Source organism: Frieseomelitta varia, unplaced genomic scaffold (assembly GCF_011392965.1).
Source record: "Frieseomelitta varia isolate USP_RPSP 00005682 unplaced genomic scaffold, Fvar_1.2 scaffold_159, whole genome shotgun sequence".
In the NCBI taxonomy this organism is placed as follows: Eukaryota; Metazoa; Arthropoda; class Insecta; order Hymenoptera; family Apidae; genus Frieseomelitta; species Frieseomelitta varia.
In genome coordinates, this window is record NW_025109294.1 from 1 (window position 1) to 12,589 (window position 12,589).

General features: G+C 38.8%; 1 protein-coding gene across 1 annotated transcript; it reads left to right on the forward strand.

Moving 5' to 3' along the window:
- The first annotated feature begins 2,221 nt into the window (after positions 1–2,221).
- On the forward strand, positions 2,222–12,393 carry LOC122536808 (stress-activated protein kinase JNK). The gene is made up of 9 exons (XM_043669498.1): positions 2,222–2,346; positions 6,078–6,522; positions 7,136–7,265; positions 8,818–9,015; positions 9,123–9,257; positions 9,642–9,771; positions 11,164–11,322; positions 11,479–11,603; positions 12,008–12,393. The coding sequence occupies exons 1-9, from the start codon at positions 2,259–2,261 to the stop codon at positions 12,158–12,160; spliced, it is 1,563 nt and encodes a 520-aa protein (XP_043525433.1). The 5' UTR covers positions 2,222–2,258; the 3' UTR covers positions 12,161–12,393.
- Positions 12,394–12,589: the final 196 nt, after the last annotated feature.

Sequence of the window (12,589 nt, forward strand, 5' to 3'; positions counted from 1 at the left end):
AAAAAAAAAAAAAAAAAAAGGAAAAGAAAACAATTTGCTCCGATTCTGATGTTTCAAATAGGATGTCCTCCTTCTGTTCGCAAATCGTGGCCATTCCTCGCGATCGTATTTCACGCTATCGATCTTGCATACGCTTACACATCCTCGTACGTATCGGCAACCGCAGGAATATTTCGTTGCAATTGCGACATCCACGCATTCGCTCACATTCGTGCACAATCCGCTGCCCCCCCTCGAAATCGTCGTTGGACGTCGATCAACGAGGGAGTTATTGGTTTCCGTTATTTGACCGTTTCTCGAGCCACCCGTTGGGATCTGGTGGCCAATTTATCTAGACTTCTCTGGAAAGCTCGAAAGCTTTGTTCCACGTCTGCCCCGTTAATTTATTAATTGCCAATCGTTTGCACGGGATTTATCGTAGCGTAGTGCAGTCGGATACTGACGGAGTAGACAGGTCCAAATGCGGGTAATCCGACTTCTGATTTTGAAACTATTGGCGATTTTGAAAGAGTAACACGTGGATGTTATCTCTAATGTTGAATATTTTGTATCTATATATTGTATGTTATATATGTTTAATATCGTATAATATTGTGCTTAATATTGTGTATTGTATGACGTTATATATTATTATGTTTAATATTGTATAATGTTGTATAATATTATGTTCAATATTGTGTAATATTACATAATAATCTATGTGTTGAATATATTTAATATTATATGTCTCTAATATGTTACATCTTCATTTTATTTTGAAAAAGTAACACATGGATGTATCTTTAATGTTGAATATTTTGTATCTATATATTATATGTTATATATGTTCAATATCGTATAATATTGTGCTCAATATTGTGTATTGTATGACGTTATATATTATTATGTTTAATATTGTATAATGTTGTATAATATTATGTTCAATATTGTGTAATATTACATAATAATCTATATGTTGAATATGTTTAATATTATATATGTTACATCTTCATTTTATTTTGAAAAAGTAACACGTGGATGTATCTTTAATGTTGAATATTTTGTATCTATATATTATATATTATATATGTTTAATATCGTATAATATTGTGTTTAGTATTGTATATTGTATGACGTTATATATTATTATGTTTAATATTGTATAATATTACATAATAATCTATATGTTGAATATGTTTAATATTATATATCTCTAATATGTTACATCTCCATTTTATTTATACATCTGTAATATGTTTATTTTATACTGTGGAATTAAGCTAAACGAAATGACCTTCGTTGTGAATTTTAAGACACCTAAAGGAAAGATTCACCTTTGAAAATTTGACCAGTTTAGAATAAGTTAAAGAAAAAAAATAAAAAAATAAAAAATAGCGTGTCTCCAGAAATTATTTTTAAACGTAAACTTGAGATAAATAACTTATTTACAATAGTCACGATTAAGTCAAAATATCAAAGCCAATCGTTATAATCTGGCAGCTTCCTTGTTTTGTATTGTTTGCGACCCTGGATGCAGATGTGGCCATAAAACTCGAAGACTTTGATCATATATTGTGACAAAGTGCAACTTTTGCGACTGCCGCGGGATTAAACTTATCAGGAACATCAACAAATATAAATCATTCTTGCCCCTAAAAGTCGACATGATAATTGCTAAACCAGATATCCTACACTTTCCTTAAAAACTGTAACCTTAATGTATAATTTATATTTCTCATTCCCTCTGTTATTTATTTATACGTAATTGGTTCTATAGATATAGCTCGAATGAAGTTCTCAAGTTTATAAAAAAAAAAAAAAAAAAGAAACATGGCATATGACACGTGCGATTGTACAGCATCTCTTTTACTTTTTATTTTTCAAGTTTATTCCGATAGATGGCAGTGCCCTTGTTATCTAATACTTCATGTAGACCAACTCCTCCAGTTCCACGCGAAGAGATAAATTTTTCAAAAAGATTCGATTACAGAGAGGATGAGTCGAACCAAGTTTCTCGTACAAAGAATTTACTCGAAATATTTCCAAGGTCTCGAGAGGCTGCGTCTCGCGTGTTTTTCAACGAAAATACCCGGCATTCCTCGGAAGATAATCGGGACGAACTGAAGCTGAATAGAGGAGGCACAAGGCCCCGTGAAATCGCGTTAAACGAATTGAAACGGTCCCGCTCGAATTAACCTTTCCGAGACAGAGCCTCTTGAACTTTGCCCCGGGGAAATTCCTCGTTGTTGCAGCCCGCACATCTTTAGCCAAACATTTACATGTCTTTTACGTTTTTTCGTTGCAGGTCTCGCTCGCTTCGGATTCAGTCGTTCGTCGTCCACCGTTCACAATGGCCGCTCGTTTATGGTAAGTGTTTGGGATCTCGAAGCGATTGAAACGAAGAAATCGCGAACTGTTTCGGAGCGAAACGAAACACAGTGGCAGGAGTCGATCGAACTTTTGACACGTGGACTTCGGATTAGGCGAACTGCTGGCTCGTGTAATAAATTCGTTCGCCTCTTTCGGTGTTAGGTTATATATTATTGAAGATGAATTGTAGATCCATCAACATTGATTGATAAACATTGCTTGCAGTTGCAAATAGAAAGAAACAAGTAAATATGAATACAAATTGAAAATATGATTATTTGTTATATTGGTGTTGTTATATTTATATTTTATTATTATTGTATTATAAATTATTTTTTTTATTTATATATTATGTTATTATTATATTTGTATATTATTATATATTAAATAATCAAATATAATAATATGTGTATATTACATATTATTATATTTGAATTATATATATAATTATTATATATTATATATAAGTTTTTATATAAATTTAATATTTATATATAAATTATATATTATATATTATTATATATTAAATAATCAAATATAATATGTGTATATAATATCTTATTATATTTGAATTATATATATTATTATATATAATAATATACATTATTATATATTAAATAATCAAATATGTGTATATCATGTATTACTATATTGATATTATTATATTTGAAATATGAACCATTGCAAAAAAATACCATCTAGTCTTACGATTTAAATTTATTAAATACCGTACTATCAACGTTGAAATGTTAATCGTTTTCGGTACGAGAAAACTGTCCTTTACGGGCAATAATTCTACAATTTGAAGAACGTGGATATACAAGTGCACTCGTTTGATAACAGCAGTTTGAATCCTTCAAAGTTGCTCGACTCATTTACAAAGAGTAACCGTATAATTATACACATTAATTTCGTTATCGATGGTGCGAACGAACTTGTTACGCGACCTCCTGACAAATATTTTATAAATGAAGTTTCGCTCCGTTTATTTCGCGAGTTTCGCTTTGTGCATCGACATTTGAAGGGCCAAAAAAAAAAAAAAAAAAAAAAAAAAAAAAAAAACGAATACAACGGGACTAGCTTGAGCCTCGATTATCCGATTCCAATCGAGATCTATGGGGAGAGGGGGGAGAATGTACTGCCTTTCGGAGTACATTCTCGAACGAAGCGCGGACTTTAAATCATATCTATCCACGCAGGGTCTCGACGATGGCTATTCGGTTCGTACCTCGGCTCCCTTAAATCCTTCTTATCCGATGAATTATGCCTGCGTTAAAACGGTCTAACGAATTTGGTCGAGCGTGCGCGTGCGCATACGCGTTGGAGATGATCCAACCGTCGGTGGTAGCGAGCTTGAAGGAATGCCGTGCCTTCAGGCGATAAAAAGAAGAAGAAGAAGAAGAAGAATAAGGGAAAAGAAGAGAAGAGCAGTGGTCGTTCAATCTTCGAGATACCACGGAAAGTCGACGTTGTCGCGTCAAGTCTTCGAGAGCCACGTAAAGTGACCGAGACAGACACGAATTCTCGGCTTTGGAATACCGGGTACCTTCAAAGAAATCTGCGATCTTGATAAACACGTGTCTTCAGTTATGATTCTCCATTCTTCAATTAAACGAAGACCTGTAGCTTGCAAATTAATCATTAGATTAGAAGCACTATCGAACTACATTGGTCGCTCTGTCGAGCTGATGATGGTCTCTCTTGGGATTTCTCACTCTCGCTGGTCGAGAGTGTAAATGTCTGTTTTTCATATCTCGAATCCATCATTTTCTTTTTTTTTTCTTCTAGTAAATATCAGACGTATTTCATCTGAGTTCAGCTCAAAAAAAAAAACCTTACAATTTTGTATCTCGAATCCAACATCATTTTCTGCGGATGCAAATGAATACCAGACAAATTTCATCCCATCTCCCCCCTCTAAATACGGGGTCCAGACGAGCGTGCCGAATCGCGCCACGACTTTGGCGCGAGTTTCGAACGAAGTGCGCGGCAACTTCCGCGTAATTGCGTAATTGGCAGCAGGTGTCGAGGGAAAAGTTGGAGCAACGAACACACGGTCGCTAGGAGACGAGGAGAGGGAGAGACAGAGAGAATGTACAGCGGAAATTCGCAAGGGGGAGGGAGAAGAAAGATAGAAGCGGGGTCGCGGCTCTCCGGCAACCGGTGTCGGTGTCGGTGTCTGCGTCTGCCGACAATCTCTATAAATAATCGGGGGGAATCCCGCGCGGTGGCAGAAGAAATCGCCATCGTGGTGTTCCGCGGTAAACGCGGCACGCTGTCGTCGAAATATTCGCGCGACTCGCTCTCTCCATCCCTCGCCTCGCCTTCCTCTAATTTTGGCCGGCCGACGAAAACTCTTCGACCAGCCCTCTTCTTCTTCTTCTTCTTCTTCTTCGTCTTCTTCTGCTTCTTGTTCTTCTTTCGCGGCCGAGAACGTCTGCCCGACTTTGCTCCAATTTCTATTTTCGCCCGAGACGTTGAAACTTTCGCGCTAGAGATACCGACGATACGGACGATCCCGAGGAGGAGGCTCTCTCTCGGTCGCTGTCGCGGTGGTTGTCGGCGTTCCTTTCTTCGAATTCGGAGATGTCGCCGAATTCTTCGACAATCCGTGTCATTCAACGTCGTGGCTTTGACGTGGTTTGCTCTCTCGTAAGAGACATGATTAACACAAACGGTAATTGTAATTAAAAAACACTCTCGCTACGACGAATCGCCCATTATTTTGCATAGTACTGTTTTGTTCTTGCTGTGTCGATCATTCACATATAGATATTTTTAGATATTTTTCTGGTGTTATTATCTAGCTACGAATGACGAGTTTCTCTCAAGAAAGTGATGAACGTTTTTGTAAATAATATTAATTGAGTCAAACGATAAAGTCATTGATTTTTCAAAAAGAAAACCAGCGTTATTTCCCTGCAATTTAATTCAATTTTACACTAGCTGCAGACATTCTGTGTTTGACAAGCATAATCGTTTTTACGTCGTTCTAGCGACATAATGTAGATCAGAGTCGGCTAACTGGCGGCTCGCGAACCTTTGGCTATCCCCTCCACTGCTCACTCAGGGAAATCAACAGAGTGAGAGAGTGGGGCTCGCGCGAGGCGAGGAAACGTAGTGGAGGGGATAGCGCTAGCGATCAGGGAAGTGGGGGGCAAGGGCCGCCAGTTAGCCACGTCTGCTCTACAGATTCTTTCCCTTCGTCTACACTCTCGACGCGACTTCTCTACACTCTCTTTGTTTTTTTTTTCCGGATTTTTGTTATCGCACAAAAACTACAAGGGCCGAGTATCGTTACGTTGCATCGGAACTCGGAAAGCAGGGGCAAAGGCCCGCGGTCAGTTAACCGACATCTGACGTGGATGCACACTTTGAAGAGCGGCACCGTAGCTAAAAGATTAGGAGAAAAGCCGAGCGAGGCTCGAGCTCTCGTTCCACGGACCGTTAATACACCTCGATAATTCATTCTAAATTCAGCAAATGAAGCGACCGATGTTCTCGCGACGCGTGCAGCGTTCTAGCGACACAATGTAGATACACACAGTTGCTAATAAAACGCATTTTATATTAGTCTCGAGAGCCTCGCCTTGAACGCTTGCTTGTTCTCGTAGCGAAATGATTAATCGTTGATCGCGAGAGTTGTTCGAATAAAACACAAATTACAAGAGATTTGAAAGAGAAAGAGAGAGAGAGGGAGAAGTGATTCCCTGGACGATGCGTTGCAGACGAATCCGGCGCGCATAAGAAGCGAGCAAAGCGGCGGAGCGGCGGCGGCGTGGTCCGGAAGCGGGGGCCAGAGAAGCAGCGGCGAGAGCGTGCCGGTGCCGGTGCCGGTATCGGTGCCGGTGCTCGTGCCTCTCGACGAACCGAGCGAACAGGGACGAGAGACTACGTTTCCTTTCGGCCAGTTGCGCTCACACTCCCATCCAAAGTGGCTAAGAGCGTAAGCCCTCACCGGGTGCACCAGGAGTGCTCGAGCGCCGGGGAGGTGCAGGTACAGGTGCAACAGGAGAGACGAGCACCGAGGCGCATGCCTTACCTGGGGCCTGATATGACAACCCGGCTGTCCGCCATGTTCTACACGGTCGAAGTCGGGGACACCAGATTCACCATCCTCAAGCGGTACCAAAACCTGAAGCCGATCGGTTCCGGGGCACAGGGGATCGTTTGGTAAGTGATCGTCATTCCTGTTTATTCTTCCCGGTCGATCGCGGCGATCTCTGATCTAGCTTCTAGTTTACGCTGAAACTACCCACAGTGGCCAACGTGGCCGTAATATCATCATTTTAAATGGACGAAAAATTTATTTCTGAAGATTTTTTTAAAGATATTTTTCAAGAAACTTATTCTCCGTAAAGTATAAGTACAAATGGAAACATTACGCATGTGTAATTTATCGCGTTGCAAAGCTTTTCCATTTTATACTCCAGTGTCTCTAGATGGAAATTACATGTTTCACGCGTCGTTAGTTTTACTCACTGTTTGAAATCGTCGAATACCAGACGGAATACCACGTCTTACTGCGTCTAACAATTGCAAGGATTCCCTCTAACGTTCTTCGACGGTCTTGACGCGTCGAGAGAAACCGACGACAGGCGAGCTGTTCAGGTGGAGAGAGGAGAACGACGACGGAGGTTCTTCGTTGGTTTCGTTTACGTAATTGGAGCGCGATCAGAGCTCGCGCACGACTGGAGGTGTTCAGAGATTCGACAACGGATCTCTAATCTCTAATTTCACGCTAATTTTATTTTATTTTTTCTTTTTTTTTTTTTTTTTTTTGCAGCGCGGCATACGACACGGTGACCGCGCAGAACGTCGCGATCAAGAAGCTCTCCAGACCCTTTCAGAACGTGACGCACGCGAAGAGGGCCTACAGAGAGTTCAAGCTGATGAAGCTGGTCAATCACAAAAACGTAAGTTTCGCGGAAACGAATGTATTGTCGTTATATATATAAAATAGATATATATACACAGTAGTGCCCACTTAAGCGTCCGCTCCTCTATCCCCACCAACTTTTAAAATTGGTACTATCGCCCACTCTACGTTAGCTTATCGTGGAACATGAAACAAAAGAGACAACATATGACACCGATATTTCGACACATATCGATCAAAGTAAGATAAATTTTACATTACAAATTGTTAATTTAATAACGATGAAAATGTAACAAGATCTTTATTCGAGGTTTCCACTCAATTATTCGATCAACAACCACTTTTACTGGAATTTCAATAAATTTTCGAGAAATTCAGATGAATTACAATCACTTGATAATCATTGCTCTGTTGTAATTGCTTTAGTTAGTTGAAAAGTACGTGCGTATTAAATTTAAAATAGTTTAAATAGAATGTTAAAAAATGTTAGATTTCCTTTGCAATCGAATAATGTAAGTGAACAATACTGGAATTCGCCGTACGTGCCTGGTATCCGTATAACAGTTGACGCTTAACCCCTTGCGCGGACCATAACGAGCGACCGAATACAATAATTCGATGCTTTCCTTTTCTTTTGATAGAAATGATTAAGATGTAATAAACTTGTCACTTGTTTTGCCTAAATATACAATACTTAGTATATACTATAAATATGTAATACTTGATATATACTATGAACATATAATACTTAATATATACTATAAATATGTAATACTTAATATATACTATAAATATGTAATACTTAATATATACTGTAAATATATAATACTTAATATACTATAAATATGTAATACTTAATATATACTATAAACATATAATACCTAATACACACTATAAATATTTAATACTTATATATATTATAAATATATAATATTTAATACTATAAATATACAATACCTAATACACACTATAATATTTAATACTTAATATATACTATAAATATATAATATTTAATACTATAAATATACAATACTTAATATTAGTATAATAATAGCATATAAGTATTACATATTTATATACTATAAACATATAATACTTAATATACTATAAATATATAATATTTAAAGTAAATATAAATATATAATACTATAAGTATAAATACTATAATACTATATTAAGTAATATACTATAGTATATATACTATAATACTATATTAAGTATTATATGTTATACTATAAACATATAATACTTAATATATACTATAAACACATAATACTCACTAGATACTATATAAATATGTAATACTTAATATATACTATAAATATGTAATACTTAATATATACTATAAATATATAATACTCAATATATACTATAAATACATAATATTAATATAATACTTAAAACTGAGGAAATGTTGCCATTTTGGGGCAAAAAATTCTCGACTTCACGTGCATCCCCACGCAAAAGGTTAAGATCTATACATCCTGCTGCATATAGATCCAATATGATACATACCATAGGTCCTATAGTTTAAATCTTGGCCCGTTTCAACTACTCTTGATCATACTCCTCCCTATTTTCACCGACAGATAATCGGTCTGCTGAACGCGTTCACGCCGCAACGGTCGCTGGACGAGTTTCAAGACGTGTACTTGGTGATGGAGCTGATGGACGCGAACCTGTGCCAGGTGATACAGATGGATCTGGATCACGAGCGCATGTCCTACCTGCTCTATCAGATGCTCTGCGGCATCAAGCACTTACACTCGGCCGGTATCATTCACAGGGTGAGTCGCGAATCGAAGGACGTCTGGTCACCGTATGTATATTGCGTGGCCATCAGATTTTACCCGATTTTTCTTGTTGTTGTTGTTGTTGCCTCTTGGCTTGGTAGGACTTGAAGCCGAGCAACATCGTGGTGAAGGCCGACTGTACGCTGAAAATTCTCGACTTTGGCCTGGCTAGGACCGCCGGGACAACCTTCATGATGACGCCGTACGTGGTGACGCGGTACTACAGGGCGCCGGAGGTAAGAGAAAGTCTGTCAGATGCCAGATCGATTTGTTCGCCGCGCAGGGAGGAATCTTGCGTTTCTCCATCCTAAATCCCTCGATCGACCCGTTTTGCCGACCTTTCTCTCTCTCTCTTTCTCTCTCTCTCTCTCTCTCTCTCTCTCTCTCTCTCCCCTTCCAATCCCTGACGTTCATCCCGGCGAAAACTGAACCTTGAGCCCGACGACGTTACGTAAAAGACCGAGGGAGGCACCGCGGATAGCTCGTTGCAGGCTCTCTTTTAGATACAGACGTAAACTTGGAGAAAAGTGGCGATACTTCTCCCTCTCGGTGCATTTCGTAACGGGTGACGTGCATTTGTACGTGGTGATCCCGGACGGTTTGTGTGTGTGGTCCCGCAGGTGATCCTCGGGATGGGATACAAGGAGAACGTGGACATTTGGTCGGTCGGGTGCATAATGGGCGAGATGATACGAGGTGGCGTGCTGTTCCCCGGCACCGATCACATCGACCAGTGGAACAAGATAATCGGTAGGTCGCCGTCGCACCAGCCAGATCGAGAATTTTTCGCGACCGTTTGAAGAACAACTCCTTCACTCGTAAATGATACGAGCTTTGACGTGAATTGATATTCGACAGAAACATTTGCCAACAATATTCGATGATGTATTTCATGTTTGTTTCAATCGATGTTTCATTAATTTCACAAATGTTCGTTTACTACATTTTTATATAATTCGGCCGACGAAACTTTTTTAATTCTGAAATTACAAGCAAAGTCGAATAGAAAGTTGAACGTACGCAATATTACGCGCGTAATTTAAATTTACAAATGGGAAAGTAATACCGAGGTAAACGAGATAATGAAATTGAACAATGAATTTTTTTTTTTTTTTTTTTGTTTAATATACTGCATACTATAATTTTTCATCAAGAAGGAGTTTTCGATTTTTAAGTTTTAGAAAAAAATTCGGGGAGTAAGGAAATTAAGTACCAAAAATAAAAGTAAAACTTTCAAAACTTTGTGTGTTTCAACTGAAATTATTATTATTATACAGGTGGTCATCGACTTTCTTACCTAATTGGTTCCTGAAATGTGTACGAAAGTTAAAATGTAGAAAAGTGGAGCAACTTTATAAAAAAAAAGAAGCGAAAAGTGTTTTTAAAATATTCATTTTTTAATGAGCATTTGCATCAGTATTATTGATCGATGGTATCTGGTGCCTTTTCGAGTTTTCTTTCAAATTTATTAAGAAATAATTAAATTGTACTCTTCTTTTTCTTTTCTCGATGAAGAATTTTGGCAAAACACACGTGAGATATACACCCTGCATTGTCATTACATTTTTCACCGTTAAACTATTTAAATAAATTATTAAATTAAAAAATAATAAATTTGCTGGAATCAAATGAATCGATAATCTTAAATTTTATTAATTTACAATTATAAATTTTCAAATTTACAAAATTTTTTCCATGTATAATAAATCTGACTGAACATGCTGAGTAAATAAAAGATAATAGACAATAAATTATTAAAATTATACATAAATATTTACATCAAAAAATATAATTTCTCCAATTAAATTTAAAGAAGAAGGGGAGGGATCCAACACTACATAAACATGAAATAAATCATATTATCATTAGTGGGTATTAAGGTATAAAATTAATTATTCAAAAATTTGTCAACATACAAAAGTAGAAGATACAAAAATGTAAAAAAGTCGAGGGCTATTTGTGTTTGAATTTTACAACGAAAGCCAATGCAAATTGAAAGTGATGATTCTCAAAGTGAAAAAGTCGATTTATTTATTTATTTATTTTTCACGCAAAATGTCACGAGAAAATTCTCGATCAGCGGTGCCGCTGTGAACGCGCGCGCTTATGCTGACACGCGGCCGCGTGTTTCGGTTGTTGCAGAGCAACTGGGAACGCCGGCGCAGGAGTTCATGCAGCGGCTGCAGCCGACGGTGAGGAACTACGTGGAGAACAGGCCGCGGTACCCGGGATATCCGTTCGACAGGCTATTCCCGGACGTTCTGTTCCCGTCGGACTCGTCGGAGCACAACCGACTGAAAGGTGAGTGCGATCGCAGCCTCACCCTCCCGGTCTCGAACCGGTCCGGGGACCATTATATATATATATATATTATTATTATTATTATTATTATTATTCCCTCCATTTCTCGCTCCTTTATTTCTTTCTTTCCCCCCGTCGTTTCGTTCGGTGTTTCAGCCAGCCAAGCCAGGGATCTATTGTCGCGCATGCTCGTGATCGACCCCGAGCGACGCATCTCCGTCGACGATGCTCTGCTGCACAATTACATAAACGTGTGGTACGACGAGGGCGAAGTGAATGCCGTAAGTGTCGTCGATCCGTCGTATTTTAATCTCGTTTGAACCGGTGCGCTCCGCATCGCGCCGCGCACCGGTATATCCGCGTCTCTCCTTTCTCCTTTCTCGCGTGCTTCTTACGCGACTTTGTCTCCGCGTACTTGATGGTTTTCGTCCACTTGCTTGCGGAGAATGAAAAGGGGAACAGGGGAAACGAGGGTAAGACGGGGGTTGTGAGTTGAGTTCGAGTGGTGGTGGGAGAGAGAGAGAGAGAGAGAGAGAAGGAGAGTATCGATCGGCGACCGATTCGAGTGGCGTCCGCCGCCGCGGATGCTTTTTTCTATTCGCGAAAGAGAGAGACAGAGAGAGAGAGAGAGAGAGAGAGAGAGGAAAGCGATGATCGAAAGGTAGTTTTTGGGCGTTTGTTGCAGCCTGCACCGGGCCCGTACGACCACAGCGTGGACGAGAGGGAGCACACGGTGGACCAGTGGAAAGAGCTGATCTATCAGGAGGTGATGGAGTACGAGACGAGCCACAATCCGGCGACGGTGGCTCAGACGTCCGAGAGCGGTGATTCCCGGTAGACAAGCAAGAAACTTGCCGCCATTCGCGTCGAGGGCGCACCTAGACTGTCCGATCTTGTCATACGTATATACGTATACACGCGCGTGCGCGCCGACATCTGTCCACCCACACGCCCTTATCTTCTACACGTTTCTACGCGTAGATACACACACACAACACACACACGCGCGCGCGCAGACGACACATAGTTGCGACAAACGCGCGTGTATACGTATACATGTACGTATATATATATATATATATATATATATATATATATATATATATATATATATATATATATATATATATATATATACACATATNGTACGTATATATATATATATATATATATATATATATATATATATATATATATATATATATATATATATATATACATATACACACATATACATATATATACATATATGAAATGTAAAGAGAAA